We start from the raw sequence: 14881 nt of genomic DNA on the forward strand, positions 1-14881 counted from the left end.
GATGCGGGTGAAGGCAGGAAGCTGATGGAGAGACTGAGGAGAAGAAAAGCCGAAATGGATTCACGGTGCCTTGGATGGAGGACGAGAGGGGAATTGCAGGCTCCTTGAGCTCGTTCTGGCCGGTGAGAAGTGATCAAGCCTGGGCTGGCAAGAGGCGCAGGGAGCCCACGTTCTTTCCCTTTTTTACCTGCCAATCAAACTCCTACAAGACAACACCCTGATCTGGCATGGACATGTAAGTAGCTTGCAACCCAACTTTGACATTCACTGCTGCCTCACTCTTCCCCACCCCCAAGCTCACTTTCTTTCCCTCTCATTCTGGGCTTTTTTTTTTTTCCTTCCTTTTGACCTTTAAGAGCTCTGGAAATACACCCGGTGTGACAGTCATTTAACACAGGGAGATTTAAGTGTGAAAGCGTTAACTTTTGGAATTCAATGCTAATTTAGATTTCTTTAACAAATGCAGAAACGAAGTGACATTATTTTATTTTCTTCTGAACAGGTTTAGTGCTCAACATAATTAGTTGCCTTGCAAGGGCATGTGTGTTTCTTTTTCTATGAAAAAAAAATAGATCCGTGAGCTCCCAGAGAGAAATCCAGGAATTAAAAAAAAAAAAAAAAAATGCAGGCTTCCATCTTAAAAATGTTAAAATTCTAGCATTTCACCCCTACAAAAAACGTTCTCCAGATCAAGGTTACTTGAAAAGCGTGATTTGATGCAAAAGGTACGTGTCATTAAGGGGTGGCTTCAACTTCATCCCTCATCTTGCTATTTTAATGAGGGGGAGGGGATACAAAAAAGAGAAGGAGGGGGAGACGGCAATACCTCGTGCTTTATGAGAGATTGACATTGAGGGAGGCAGAAATGCGAGAGGGCAGGAGAAGGAGGAAATATTACCTGAGAGGGGAGTTACGGAGCCGGGCGAGGCTGGGAGCCTGGAGGGCGGCTGCGGGAATTGAGCGGAGCGTGCGGGGAGGAGCTTGCTCTCTGGCGCCCTCTGACGGCCGCTTGGGCCAAGGCGTCACCGTTCTCCTTCGGCTGGGGGAAAAGCAGCTGCGTTTTTGTTGTTTTGTCGGTTATTTCTCTGCAGGTTCAGAGACTAGAGACGATGAGTGCATAAATGGATTGTTTTCAGCCCGGAAACTAATGTATACGCTTAAAAATTGTACCTGTTTTCTCCCGAAACACCCCCTCCCCTCCCTAAATCTTGTTAACCTAACAGAGGCGGAGAGGTTAATGGCAAATTGACTTTTGGAGGGTCTCCCATGCCCAATTAGTCATTCGCAGAAAGGGCTTCGTTTCCTACCTGAACAGCCTTCGGACTCTTCTAATACACTCGGGAGGTGCGTGGGGCGGGAGAGGAGGATTTGGAAATTGCAGATTCTGACACGGCTGCATTGTAATACAATTTAAAGGGGCTCTTAGGAACCTCTGTTATTGCGACATGAGCTGTGGTCGGGGGCTTTCCTCCCCACCTCCTTGTTCTTTTTTTCCCTTCTCTTCTTTCTTTCGTTTCTCTTTTTTTAAGAAAAAAAATTGGTAGATAAAGGTTAATCTTGGGCTGAATGATAGAGCTGTGATTGACAAGCGAAAAGGTGTTGAGGGCAGGTCGCGCTGTCTTATTTACAGCCCACTGCTTGCTGTAGAGTCTTTGTTAGGACTGGAAAGCTAATTTAGTGCTGATCAAAAGCACCACAGAGTTAAAGGACTGGTAATGACTGCTAATTTCATTTCAGCCTCATGCATCCCAACTGCTGTAATTAAAGACACGCTATTTAAATACAGGTGAAGGGTTTTTTTTTTTTAAGTTGGGTGGGGGTGGATGGATTACAATTTTATTTGGCTTTCATCCTATATATATATGGGTGTTATATAGTCCAGATTGTGGTGTTGCTGTTTAGAGCCCTTGTCAGTTATACCTGGCTTTGCAGAATCGGCAGTGTGAAATATATCAGCCGCATAAAAGCCCCTGTTTAAAGAAAAAAAGAAAAAGATGGCGAGGAGTAACTATTTAGGGGGGATTTAAATATTTGGGCCCCCCCCCCCTTTTTTTTACTCCTTCACATTAATTGAAGGGCTACGAAATAGCTAAAAGTATTTGAAACTTGGGGCAGGGTTCACAGGCCAAGGGGATCAGTGTCAGCTTTTAAAGTACTTCTAAAAAAGATCATGTGAACAGATGGAAAAATATATTTTTTTAATTAAATAATTTCCCCTACACTGTGGCCGCAGTGTTGGCTCAGAGAACGTGTAATTTCTCAACCGATAGGACTTTCTTTATGAGAACATCAAAGGATAAAAGCTCTACATTTTCGTAGTTGGTTAAAATTGATACCCCCTTCAACCATCCACCCACCCACCCCCGCCCCCTCACACACACACCCAAAAAAGAATTTAGCCTTTAATCTCTTTTTATCCACCAAGACCAAAGCGCTGTCCTCGACCCGGCGAGCGGCCTCGCCTGGCGGGGCTGGGCCCGACTCCGAGAAGCGGCGCGGCCTGCCCAGCGCCCCCTGTTGGACGCAGTGGGAGCTGCGCAGCGCCAGTCCTGGAAATCGCTACAATCTTGCAATGAGGTTAGAGAAAACGCTTTATTGCCCTCCAAAAAGGGGGTGGAGCGAGGAAATAGACGTTTCTATATCCTTGAGAGGTAAAATAATTTTAATTCAATAAAAAAATAAAGAGATGATACAATGTTAATTCAATAAAAAATAAAGTCTTGCTCCCCACATCCTAGCCGCTTGGGTTTGGGTTTGGGATTCTTTTAAAGCTTCCACGATGGCAAAGCAGTTAGAGAGACGCGACGGAAAAGAGAATTTTCTTCTGTAGCGGTGAAGAACCAAGCAAAAGCAACTTCTTCCGCTTGGTCCACATTTCAAAAAATGAAACAGAAGGCACTGCTGCGTGCTGTTTTCACGTTATCAGCAGCGTCGTGAGGTCCCGCGAACTATTGTAACGGAATCTCTGAGTAAACGAAATAACTTGCTCCTTTTTATTCACTTACTCCCGGAGTGTCACTGAAAGGCCAGTCTCTTCCTCGCGTGTTTCCCATCCTCCAAACCAATCTTGATCTAACTTCTCCTTTCCCGGTCAGATATTGTTTAAGAAACAGGTGCCTGACACCTTTCTCCTTTTATCCCAGCAGTAAGATTTCAAGGAAGGCGTGCTGGTGGCAGAGCATTTTATTTGAAATTCTGTATTTTCATTTTCGTAGCGAAAGAGGGGTATTTTTACACTTCCAAAAACTACCTGTCCACATAAGAGAGAGCTTTGACTTTTTTCTTTGGTCAGCACGTGAGGCAAAAGGACACAATTCTTTTGGAGAGATAAACTATTAAAAATGGTTATCCTCTGAATTCAAAACAATGTGAAAATGTTGTAGGTTGGCTGGTTAAAATCAAATAGAAACAATTCGTGTGCTAAATGAACACGTATCATCTCAACAGTGTGTTTTATGATTTCCATTTTCAGGGATAGTATTTACAATTTAACTTTTACATTAAAACCGTAAGAAGTTTAGGGCTCCCCCTGCCCTCCTTTTTAAGGGTGCCTGTTGAAGAAATCCAGCCTGATTATCCGAACAGTAGGGCGTTTAAAAATATCTGACACCATGGCTAAGCAGGTTGTTTCTGTTGACCTCACGTTGATTCCTGCCACCTTCACAAGTTAGTGGGTCTGAAATGGTGTTGCAGAAATTGCTGTTCTGGGGGCTGCGAGATGCCTTCTCCAGCTCCGGACCCGGACCTCGGGGTTAGTTTCCCAGTGAGTGGGTTCGGCTGCACTGGCAGGGACAGACCCGAGGGCTGTGATAAAACTTTACCCGGAAATCCGTCGGAGTAGCGGGTAAACGGGCTTCCCCGGTGTGGGCCCCTCCACCCAACGCTCAAAGGCCGCGCGCCCAGACCGAAACGCCGCGCCGCGGTTAAAGCGCTGCGAGCCGCCACTCGCCGGACTGCTGGTGCGCTGACCGCCGCCCCGGCGCGGGCCACAGCCAGACCCGACCGTGGCGGGGATGGGCCTGCTACTAGCTGGCAGGCAGGATAAGGACCGGGTCCCAGAGACACGACCTCGAGGCCCCAGCTGTCGTGGGAGGGGGGTGACCGCACCTGGCAACGGCCAAGGAGGAAACACAGCCCCTGGCTGAGGACAGGGGCCAACCACGTGGGTGGCCGGGCCGGGCAAGCAGCCCAGCGCCCCCGGCTCAGCTCTGCAGGCCCAGGCGGCCCAGCCCTGCCGGGATCCCACGGCCTTTGCAGGGCGGGGGTGTGTGTGTGGGGGGACGGCTCCCAACGCGGCGGGGCGGGGCGGCGTCCGTGGTCTCGGGTCCCAGCGCCCCGCGCCCCCGGCCGCGCGCCCTGCTTTGTAAATAGCCAGGCCCACAGAGGCCGGGCCAAGTCGCCGGCCCTTTCTGCCTCCAAATCCCTCTCACCTTTCCTGGTGAACCGAAATCTCCCTCTAAAAGCCAGTGTATGTGGCTGGTTTGGGGCCTGAGAAAACGGCTGATAAAGCCGAGGCTCTAAGTGGTGGTAAGACCGAGCTCTGGTTTCTAAGTGCGCGCTTTTACTTTGTCTTAAACTCTGGAGACGCTTCCCTCCCTGGCTCCAACCCCGAACGAGACCAAGGCGCAAGGAGAAAGCGCAGCTGGAGCGGCGCTGGGTGGGCGCGGGCCCTCACCCCACCTCCGGGCACCGCGAACCCGGGTCCGCAGCCACGGCGCGCCCCGGGGTGCTGAAGCCACAAGTACAACTTGACACCGCTGAGCCCGGGTGCTTGTCAATAATCTGTGAATTAGGTGCAGGGATTGTAACCGTACACCCTAACAGTTTCTCAAGGACTCATTACAGCCTATCGTGTCAATGATCTTCAAATTAAGGGGGGGGGGGGCTGAGGGGAAACAAGTGGGGAGAGCTGACAAAAAAAAGAAGAGGGACCGGAGGGGAGATAAAAGTCAGAGCCCGGCTCCGGAGGCGCTTTTAGAGAGGATCAGGCCCGCAACCTGAGGGGTCCCCGGGGGTGGGTCTGGAAGCGCCACTCCACTTCGGCCCGAGCTGGAAGGGGGGCGCCGGGAGGGGAGCAGGATTTCGCCCCTGGGAAGCTTCTTTAGAAGCCAGAAGAGCTTTGGGGAGAGAACTCGAGATGTCAATGGGAAATCTGGAGGATGCCAGCCCGCACGGACCGGAGTACACTTTGATTTAGAGCGCGCTGCATGGCGAGCCACAGCTGCAAATCTTTGAGAAAAAGTGGTAATAGTTTCATTTAGGGCTGATGGTGATTGTAGGGTGATTTTATTCAATGGTTTGCTTTCAAGCTTCTTTTCATGCCACAGGTGAAAGTCTTTCTTTGATATGTATTCTTGTCCCGTAAGCACATGTTAATGCAGTATCTTTCCCCTACTGGCTTTTTGGACTGCCAAATAAATACTTCTGCCTTCCCGGATAAGATGGGCTTTGTCACTTTTGTCGGTTTGTATTAAGTACGATTGTACACCTGGAAAGGGGGCCTGTGGGTTACACTGGAGCAGGATGTACCATCAGAGCTCTAGAAGAGAGAAGACTGAAGGCCATATAAGCAGCTTGGGGGATGATGTTAAGGAGAAGAGGTTCTCCTGCCTGGTAAACTCCCTTATAGTGAGTGCCCATATGCACTGGGGTGTCCTTTACTCTGATCTGGAGAAACCTTAAGGAAGGGCCTAGGTTTGTTTTTCCCACGAAAGTTGTGGTTACAACCAAATAAAATAATCCCAGATGAAGATTTTAAAACAATCATCTTTTTCCTAAAATGAGAGTAATAATCCTAGCCACTGGAAAATAAGGCTTCTAAGGAAGTCTTATCCCTTTTGTGTGGTTAATTGTGTGAGATGCTACTATAATCAATCCGGGAGATATGTAGTTAGACCTCCAGGCAATGGCTTAAAGGTAGAAAAGGGTTCAAAGGTTTGTTGGGCCAGCAAGTTCCAGGAGATCTGTTTGTGGGTTTTATTTTTCATCCCTTTCTCCTAATTTTTTAAATCAAAATCATAGATTCTCTTTTTTTTTTCTGATGCAACTGAAAACCATGAGTGGCAGCTCTTTAAATTTTTAATTTGTCCTTTCAAGGGAATTGCTATTAAAATAATTAGTTGTTTTTTTTTTTTAATGAACACACTTGCATTTTTCCTGGACAACAGTTGCAGCACAGGGAACAGAATCTTATGTTAAAATTGCTTGACAGTTCAGAAATGGAAACTCTGAACTTTTGAGCTTGATAAAATATGTGTTCTCTTTATATTTAGATAGATAGAGAGAGAGATGAATAGATATTGTGTGTGTGTGTGTGTGTGTGTATGTCTGTGTGTTCGCTTTCCAAAAATTATTTGAGCTGGAATATATAGAGGATGTAGGCATGTATGTGATACTATAAGTAATATGATGATTGTTATATCCAGTCCTGAACACACACATACATATATTACCTGTATTTCTATAACTTAAAGTAAGGGGAAATATATTTAATTTTCTAATCATTTAATTATTTTAAATATATATTTATTTCATCAGTGGGAATCAGATGAAAGAGAGTGAATAAGAAAAGGAGCTGAATGCAGAGCAGCTCTGCATTCCTTGGGTTTCAAGAGTCCTTACAGCTCTTGAGTGAACTTATTTGGTGAAATTGGGTCTGGGCTGAAACAGCATTTGTTATCCCCTTGCACTTGTAATACCACTTCTGGAAATTAAAGGCAAGGTGCTGAAGGAACAGACAGGAAGAAAAAAATATGATTAAGCAATTTTAAAGTGCCAATCTACCATGCGTCCATATGCAATCTCTGTCTTGGTAAATAGAAAGGGGTAGAATCTTGCTCTCTGTATCATTTAGAAATTTTTACTATTATTCTTGCCAATAACCCTTCACATTTCCAAAACCTGACAAGTTTATCATAGGAAGAAAGTGGGAGAAATGTAGATGGAAGAGTTTCTATTATTTTGAAAATTGTTTAATAAAAATTTAAAGAGATCCCTCTAAGACTCCATGTGAGGGATCCTTCACACTTAAAAGAGATAAAGTATGACAATTCTGTTTCTAAATTTGGCTATTACTTCCCATATCCTAACTTTTTCCAGCTTATTCTTGTTGATTGTTTTTTGAGCAGTATATGTTTTTGTGTTTTATTTTTTATGGGTTTTTGTTTTGTCTGTTTGCTTGTTTTAGGAAAAATAAATCTTCTAGTACATTTTGTTACCTTCATTTATCCTTGTTTGTTTCATAAATCTTGGATAATCAAGCCTTGATCATTCTGGAAGTCTTGTGGCATGCTCCCATTTGGAGTGCTTGGAATTTTTTATAACTTAGACCAGAGAGGAAAACATATAAAAAAAAAAAATGGCTATATCAATCTCCTTAGTCTGTAATTGTCAGTTTTCTCATGTTAGGGGCCACATATAAATAAATAGTCTTCTCACCCTAACAGATCATACCAGCGTTGCTGTAAACATTAGAATTTTTCTTTACTTTTTTGTTTTTAAAATCAGAAACTTTACTTGGTTTGCTTTTAGTTTTATTTGCCTGTGCCTTATCAGACTGCTGGTATGGTAACTTGTACTGCAGTGTGACTACTGTTCTGGTCACTTTCAGTGGAGATTGCTGAAAGGGTGGAGTGGAGGAAACATAACCAAAAAGGGTGTGTCGGGGGGATGGGGGGCTTCGTTTGACCAAATCTGGCTCCTAATATATTTAACCACTTTCAGAATTAGCAATCCTTTCTGTACATTTTGTTCTACTTCTCTCTCTCTCTCTCTCCTTTCTTATGTAATGAAATTAAAACTTTTGGAGCCCACAGTTGACATTTTTCAGAAAATTGAGTTATCAAGGCAGTAATTATTTCACAGGGAGATAAAACTCTCATAGCCCTAACTGTCAAATAGGACCCTTTTCAGATTTTAATTACAAAATAAAATTAGTCTGCTCTTCCTCAGAATGGTTTGTGAGTGGTTAAACAGAGCTTTCCCCAATACTGGTGGTCGTCAAACTCTGCTAATTAGCAATGCTGAGAAATTCCAGTTAACAAGGACATTCTCCAAGACTCTGCAGGTTCCCTGCCGTTTGCCTTCATTTCCATAAGAAGATTAAGAGAGAAGGGGAACACACTCAAATGCAGATGCAGAAAAGAAGCGTTTTTTAACAAGCATCATAATAGTAAGATGCTTGGCTAGTTCTCACCTAATTACTGCAAGTTAAACCTCTATTTGCCACTAAGAAGAAAAAATAAGTCTACAGTCCCCTATCCCCACAAAATTGTTAGTTGGCTCTAGATATAATACTTGAGGGTGGATGGGAGGAGTTTAGAAGAGAGAAAGCAATGGGGAAAAAAAAGTTTAATAAAATCAAGTTACACTTGGCAGCTAAGACTTTTTGACGAGGGCTTATAGTAGAATAAAATCAAATCAGGATACCCCAGGCACTATTCATTTTATCCCTAATTACTAATCTTGCAGCAAAAGTGTGTAGATTTTTACTGTCCATGGAAGGGAAATGTTACCCTGTCTTTAAGTGCTTTCAATTTTCACAAATTGTGCCCACAGCAACATTTTAAGTTCTCAGAGGATGAAGCACCCTGTGTTATTTTGATACTCTAGTAGTCGATGGTGTATTATCAGTTCTGTAGCTGTCTGTTATGAATCTAACAGTTCTGCTTCTGTTGTCTGTTGTCATTGTCACAGTTACTATCATATTTAGGGGCCAGTAGTGGTGCTGGGTTGAAATAGAGTGGCCAGTGATCTAATTTTTAAAATGCATATGTTCTAAAAATCTAATGAGAAAATTGTTTCTATTATCACCACCTTCTTTAATCTTATTTTCATAGCACATTATTATGCATAAACGCCAGCCACAGTTAGTTTATTGCCTTGATAAGTTCAGCAAGCTTAATTAAAATAAAGCTGTAAATAAGTGCAACCAATGATAACACAATTGTAATGTATTTCCATAGCTTATTTATATGATAAAAGCAATTAACAAAGGACCTAGCCAGCCCCTTTCACCTCTTAAATGCATTATGAGAGAGTTCAGACAGCAGCACATGCATCTGAAATTCTTATAAAAGCTTTTTTTTATATATTATCCCAAGGAAAACTATGTGCTGCTTACTATGGGGTGGGGGGTGGAGGTGATTATTTGAAGATTCTGCAACCATCTGGTATTAATATTTATTTTAAAACATATACACTACCATTATTCACACCAACCCCTTATCTTTTTCTTCAAACTTAATTACCCATAAGCTTTGATTCGTTTTTGGAATAATGCTATTAAGCTCAGACCAAAGCATACACAATCATAAAGTGAATGCTTGTTCTGCCCTTCGTTGCGTCTGGACAATCATAATTCATTCATATGTTGAATCTCATAATTTGTACCTATTTTTTCCCATGGTTTAACCTCCCACTTATCTCGAGGTTATATGTTCATTTCTGCTAAGCAAATTAAATCTGATTCTTATGATTTGGTTCCAAGGCTTATATGATTTGTTAGCGTTTCTTTTGTTTAGATTACATGTAATTAGTTTAATCTTCCTCCCACCCCCCTCATTTTTTCCCTTTAATTATTTCTAAACACTTTCTTTTTAAGGTAAAAGCAATAGTCTTAGCGAAACGATGCACCAGTAGGGGGCGCACCAGCCACGCCTCTGAAACCAGGCGCGGTGTGAAGCCCGGCCGAGCCTTCTCCCAGCTCCTTCCGAGCTGTTCCTTCCCTATTTTCTTTCCTAATAATCGAAGCTAATATCACACTTCGATTAAACAGAAACATTATTTGGAAGCGTATCATATTATTTATGCATTCCGAAAAGCTCGGTCTCACCTTCCTGGGCTCCCAAGACCTAAAACAAGCCACAATTTAAGAGAAAAGTGAGAGCCCACGGGGCGTGGCGTGGGGGGGAGGAGATCGGTGGGAAATCCTTTAGGAAGAGTCTGCAGGATTCTTTTTAGGAACTTTTCTGGATTTCCCGTAGTCACACACAGCCTGAATTGAACAAGCCCAGAAAAGTCAAGGAGGGCAGGGATTGGGGAGCGCTTGTGTGAAGAGGGCTGGCAAGGAGCAAAACAGTGCACGGTTCTGTAAAGCAATATACGGAGCGTGGTCGGTGGATAACAGTACATTTTCTTAGGGCGAGTAAGGGTAGGTCAGAGGAAGAGGGGGCGGAAAGAGAGTTACAGAAGAAAGAGAATAAGTAATCCTGATGGTTTAAGCCTTTTTTAAAAAAAGAAATGGCATCAGGTTTTTCTTTTTCTTTTTCTTCTTCTTCTCTTTCCCCTCCCCCTTTGTAGTCAAGTGCATTTTAGCCACAAAGATCCCAACAAGAGAGTGGAAGGAAACTTAGACGGGGCTTTGTTTGACTCCGTGTAGCGACAACAAGAGAAACAAAACTACCTATTTGTAACGGACGTGCTGCCGTTGCTCGCGGCATTGAGCGCCTACCTATTGAAATCTTTAGGTCGGGACAATGGGAGTGCGGCTAAAATTACCATCTTGGGTCTCGGGCGGGCCGGATTCCTGAGCCCCTACCCCGCCCCCAGCCCGGCCAGCCCCGCCCCGCTGGGCCCCCTCCGCCAAGCCGGCCTCCTCCCCCTCCGTGGGCCTGCACCTGTGCCTGTGCTTAGCGGGCCCGGGGCGCCCGGCTCCCGAGGATGCGGCCACCGCGGTAGATGGCTGCGGGGGACATGCCAGAGCTGTTCCTGCCCGAGCACTAGGAGCTATCTCTGCGCAGGAGGGAGTCTGTGAGTGTGGCCCGAGTGCCACCTCCGTGCTGTGCAGTGGGCGCCAGCAAGTGAAACTTACTCTCCCCATTCCCGCACTTTCGAGCCATCGCTCTGTCTCCTCCTTCCCCCAGCCCCTTTTGAAACTGAAATCCTTTGGGGGCGGCTCGGGAGGAAAATGGGGAGAGGGGACGAGAGTCTGTGCGTCCCCTTCGCAACAACCGCGTGGAGGACTGGAGGGGAGGGGGCCCGCGGCTGGAGCAGAAGGGAAGGCTGGGGATTCCTGGTTCCACGCACTGCGTGGGGCCGTGAAGAAGGTGGAGGCGGCCGCCCGCCAAGGCCCTGCCGGTCCTCAGCTCCAGGGTCGGCCTCAAGGCCCGAGCGGGATTTATTTTTCAGAATAAGAGAAAGCAATGTAGAAGCAAAAAGGGTTTGAGGACAGAGCTTTCAGTCTGGTAACTTCTTGTCGGGACAGTGTGAGGTGGGGCCGAGGGAGTGCGGGCACTCGGCGAAGAAGAAAGGAGAAGGGAAGAGCGTGGTGAGGGAGGGCAGTGCTGGGGAAGGGGGTGGGGGGGGAGCTGGGGGGGAGAGTGCGGCGAACGAGCGGGAGAACAATGACAGAACAACTCTTGCATTGCCTGTTTCCTGAAATACTAGTTGGACAGTTGCCCTGAACCACCCACTCCGCCCTGCCCCACCCCCACCCCTTCGCTGCTTCCCGTGCCCCCTCCTCATTTCAGCACCCCGTACGAAAAAGTAAATCAATATTAAGTTTAAAGAAAAAAGAAGAAGAAAAAAAATCGTGTCTTAGTGCTGTTTACCCACTTCCTTCGAAAAGGCGTGTGGTGTGACCTGTTGCTGCGAGAGGGGATACAAAGGTTTCTCAGTGGTTGGCTGCCGGGCTGTGGGAGCCGCCTCCCCCTCCCCGTCCCTCGCCCTCCCCCCTCCCTCGCCCTCCCCCGCGCGGCCCCGCCCCCTTTCATGCAAAACCCGGCGGCGGGGCCCGGCGCGAGTGGAGGAGCCGCGACGCGCTGATTGGCCGCTGGAAACCCATTTATTCCCTGACAGCCCCCGTCACATGGACGGTTGTCTATTAACTTGTTCAAAAAAGTATCAGGAGTTGTCAAGGCGGAGAAGAGAGTGTTTGCAAAGGGGGGAAAGTAGTTCGCTGCCTCTTTAAGACTAAGACTGGGAGAGAAGCGGAGCGAGAGGAGGGGAGAGCAGTGGGCGCCCCGGCCTGGGCCTCCCCCCGGAGCGGCAGCCGGCGGCGGCGGGAGCAGTCCGAGGCGGGCGGAGCGCGGCTTCCATCCCGGACTGCGGCCGGCCTAGCTGTTGCCCCGGCCGGCCCGGCGCCCGCGCTCCACGCCGAGCCCCGCGCTCCGCCGCCCCCGCCCGCCTCCCCGTCGCCTCCGCCCCCGCCCGCGCGCCCCCCGGAGTCCCGGCCGCGCCGAGGGTCGGCGCCTGGCGGGCCGGGCCCGCGCGCAGCGCCCGCATGTACAACATGATGGAGACGGAGCTGAAGCCGCCCGGCCCGCAGCCGGCCTCGGGGGGCGGCGGCGGCAACGCCACGGCGGCGGCGGCCGGCGGCAACCAGAAGAACAGCCCCGACCGCGTCAAGCGGCCCATGAACGCCTTCATGGTGTGGTCCCGCGGGCAGCGGCGCAAGATGGCTCAGGAGAACCCCAAGATGCACAACTCGGAGATCAGCAAGCGCCTGGGCGCCGAGTGGAAGCTGCTGTCCGAGACGGAGAAGCGACCGTTCATCGACGAGGCCAAGCGACTGCGAGCGCTGCACATGAAGGAGCACCCGGATTACAAGTACCGGCCGCGGCGGAAAACCAAGACGCTTATGAAGAAGGATAAGTACACGCTGCCCGGCGGGCTGCTGGCTCCGGGCGGCAACAGCATGGCCAGCGGGGTCGGGGTGGGCGCCGGCCTGGGCGCGGGCGTGAGCCAGCGCATGGACAGCTACGCGCACATGAACGGCTGGAGCAACGGCAGCTACGGCATGATGCAGGAGCAGCTGGGCTACGCTCAGCACCCGGGCCTCAACGCGCACGGCGCGGCGCAGATGCAGCCCATGCACCGCTACGACGTGAGCGCGCTGCAGTACAACTCCATGACCAGCTCGCAGACCTACATGAACGGCTCGCCCACCTACAGCATGTCCTACTCGCAGCAGGGCACCCCCGGCATGGCGCTCGGCTCCATGGGCTCGGTGGTCAAGTCCGAGGCCAGCTCCAGCCCCCCCGTGGTGACCTCTTCCTCGCACTCCAGGGCGCCCTGCCAGGCCGGGGACCTCCGGGACATGATCAGCATGTACCTCCCTGGCGCCGAGGTGCCCGAGCCCGCTGCCCCCAGCAGACTGCACATGTCCCAGCACTACCAGAGCGGCCCGGTGCCCGGGACGGCTATTAACGGCACACTGCCCCTCTCGCACATGTGAGACGGGCCGGACCGCGGACCGGAGAGGGAGAAGGGAGGGGTGCAAAAGAGGAGAAAAAGAAACGGCCTGGAGAAAAACCCAGTACGCTAAAACAAATAAAGTGAAAAAAGAACATCCCATCGCCCGCAGCAAACGACAACTGCAAAAGAGAACCCCAATCCCATCCACACTCATGCAAAAACAGGATGCCGAGAAGAAAACTTTTATGAGAGATCCTGGACTTCTTTTGGGGGGACTATTTTTGTACAGAGAAAGCCGGAGGGTGGGGAGGTGGGGAGGGGGGAATGGACCTTGTATAGATCTGGAGGAAAGAAAACTACGCAAAACTTTTCAAAAGTTCTAGTAGTACGGTAGGAGCTTTGCAGAAAGTTTGCAAAAGTCTTTACCAATAATATTTAGAGCTAGTCTCCAAGCGACGAAAAAAATGTTTTAATATTTGCGAGCAACTTTTGTACAGTATTTATCAAGATAAACATGGCAATCAAAATGTCCATTGTTTATAAGCTGAGAATTTGCCAATATTTTTCAAGGAGAGTCTTCTTGCTGAATTTTTATTCTGCAGCTGAAATTTAGGACAGTTGCAAACGTGGAAAGAAGAAAATTATTCAGATTTGGACATTTTAATTGTTTAAAAATTGTACAAAAGGAAAACAAATTAGGATAAGTACTGGCAAAAATATCTCCATGGTCTTTTAAAAGGGCAAAAGTTTTAGATGTACTAAATTTTTTTAACTTACTGTTAAAAGCCAAATGGCCATGCAGGTTGACATTGTCGGTAATTTATAATAGCTTTTGTTTCCCAACTTTCCATTTTGTTCAGATAAAGACAATATGAAATTACTGTGTTTGAAATATTTTCTTATGGTTTGTAATATTTCTGTAAATTTATTGTGATATTTTGAGGCTTTCCCCCCTTTATTTTCCGTAGTTGTATTTTAAAGATTCGGCTCTGTATTATTTGAATCAGTTTGCCGATAATCCTTGTATATATTTGAACTAATGCCACCCTGATAACAGGTACATTTTCAACTTAAGTTTTTACTCCATTATGCACAGTTTGAGATAAATAAATTTTTGAAATATGGACACTGAAATTATGCTTTGAGTCTTTTATTTATTTGGATAATGCTGGTTATTAAAGCATAACTCCTTTGGGGATTATAATACTGTGCTCAGCCAAGAAAGCAAAATAGCAAAATCCTTGGTATTTCTCCTCTGCAGCGTGTGCTAGCAAAGTTAGCTGCAACAAATAAGTGGCTGGAAGATTAATTAAATAAGTACTCTTTAAAAATGGAGATACTTATGTCGTTTCTAAAATAGAAACTACAGATATATGTCGTAAGTCCACCCCCTCCTTTTGGAAGCAGCGTGAATAGGCATGATGGGGACTCATGCTTAAACTGTTTTATGCCACTTGTTGCCAGAAAGGAGTCAATTCTGAAAATTTTCAACTTGCTTAGCAGATGGGGTATTGAGCCAAATCAGAACCAGGTCGGCGGGTTTTGTTTTCTTTTTCACAGCACAATAGGCCCTTTTGGAAAGCTGGGTATAGAGGGAAATGATACTTCTTGTATAAGAATAATTGCAAACTAGACATGCAAAGTGCTCATCTGCTGAGTTGGGGGTATGGATAATTCCGGCCCTGCTATTGTCTGAGAGCAAACAAGTGGTTTGCGTTCTTTGTTCCTTGACTTCATAAACTTTCTC

The 14881-nt window shown here is 47.1% G+C and overlaps 1 protein-coding gene across 1 annotated transcript; it reads left to right on the plus strand.

The window, feature by feature from the left end:
* The first annotated feature begins 12220 nt into the window (after nt 1-12220).
* On the plus strand, nt 12221-14260 carry SOX2 (SRY-box transcription factor 2). Its single transcript, XM_077159175.1, has one exon. It carries the CDS (start codon nt 12221-12223, stop codon nt 13172-13174), a length of 954 nt encoding a protein of 317 aa, XP_077015290.1. The 3' UTR covers nt 13175-14260.
* The last annotated feature ends 621 nt before the right edge of the window (nt 14261-14881 follow it).

This window comes from Tamandua tetradactyla, chromosome 5 (genome assembly GCF_023851605.1).
Source record: "Tamandua tetradactyla isolate mTamTet1 chromosome 5, mTamTet1.pri, whole genome shotgun sequence".
Taxonomy (NCBI): Eukaryota; Metazoa; Chordata; class Mammalia; order Pilosa; family Myrmecophagidae; genus Tamandua; species Tamandua tetradactyla.

Bases quoted from the DNA above. Each gene is read 5' to 3' on its own strand.
- SOX2 (XM_077159175.1), top strand. From the start codon at position 12,221: ATGTACAACATGATGGAGACGGAGCTGAAGCCGCCCGGCCCGCAGCCG.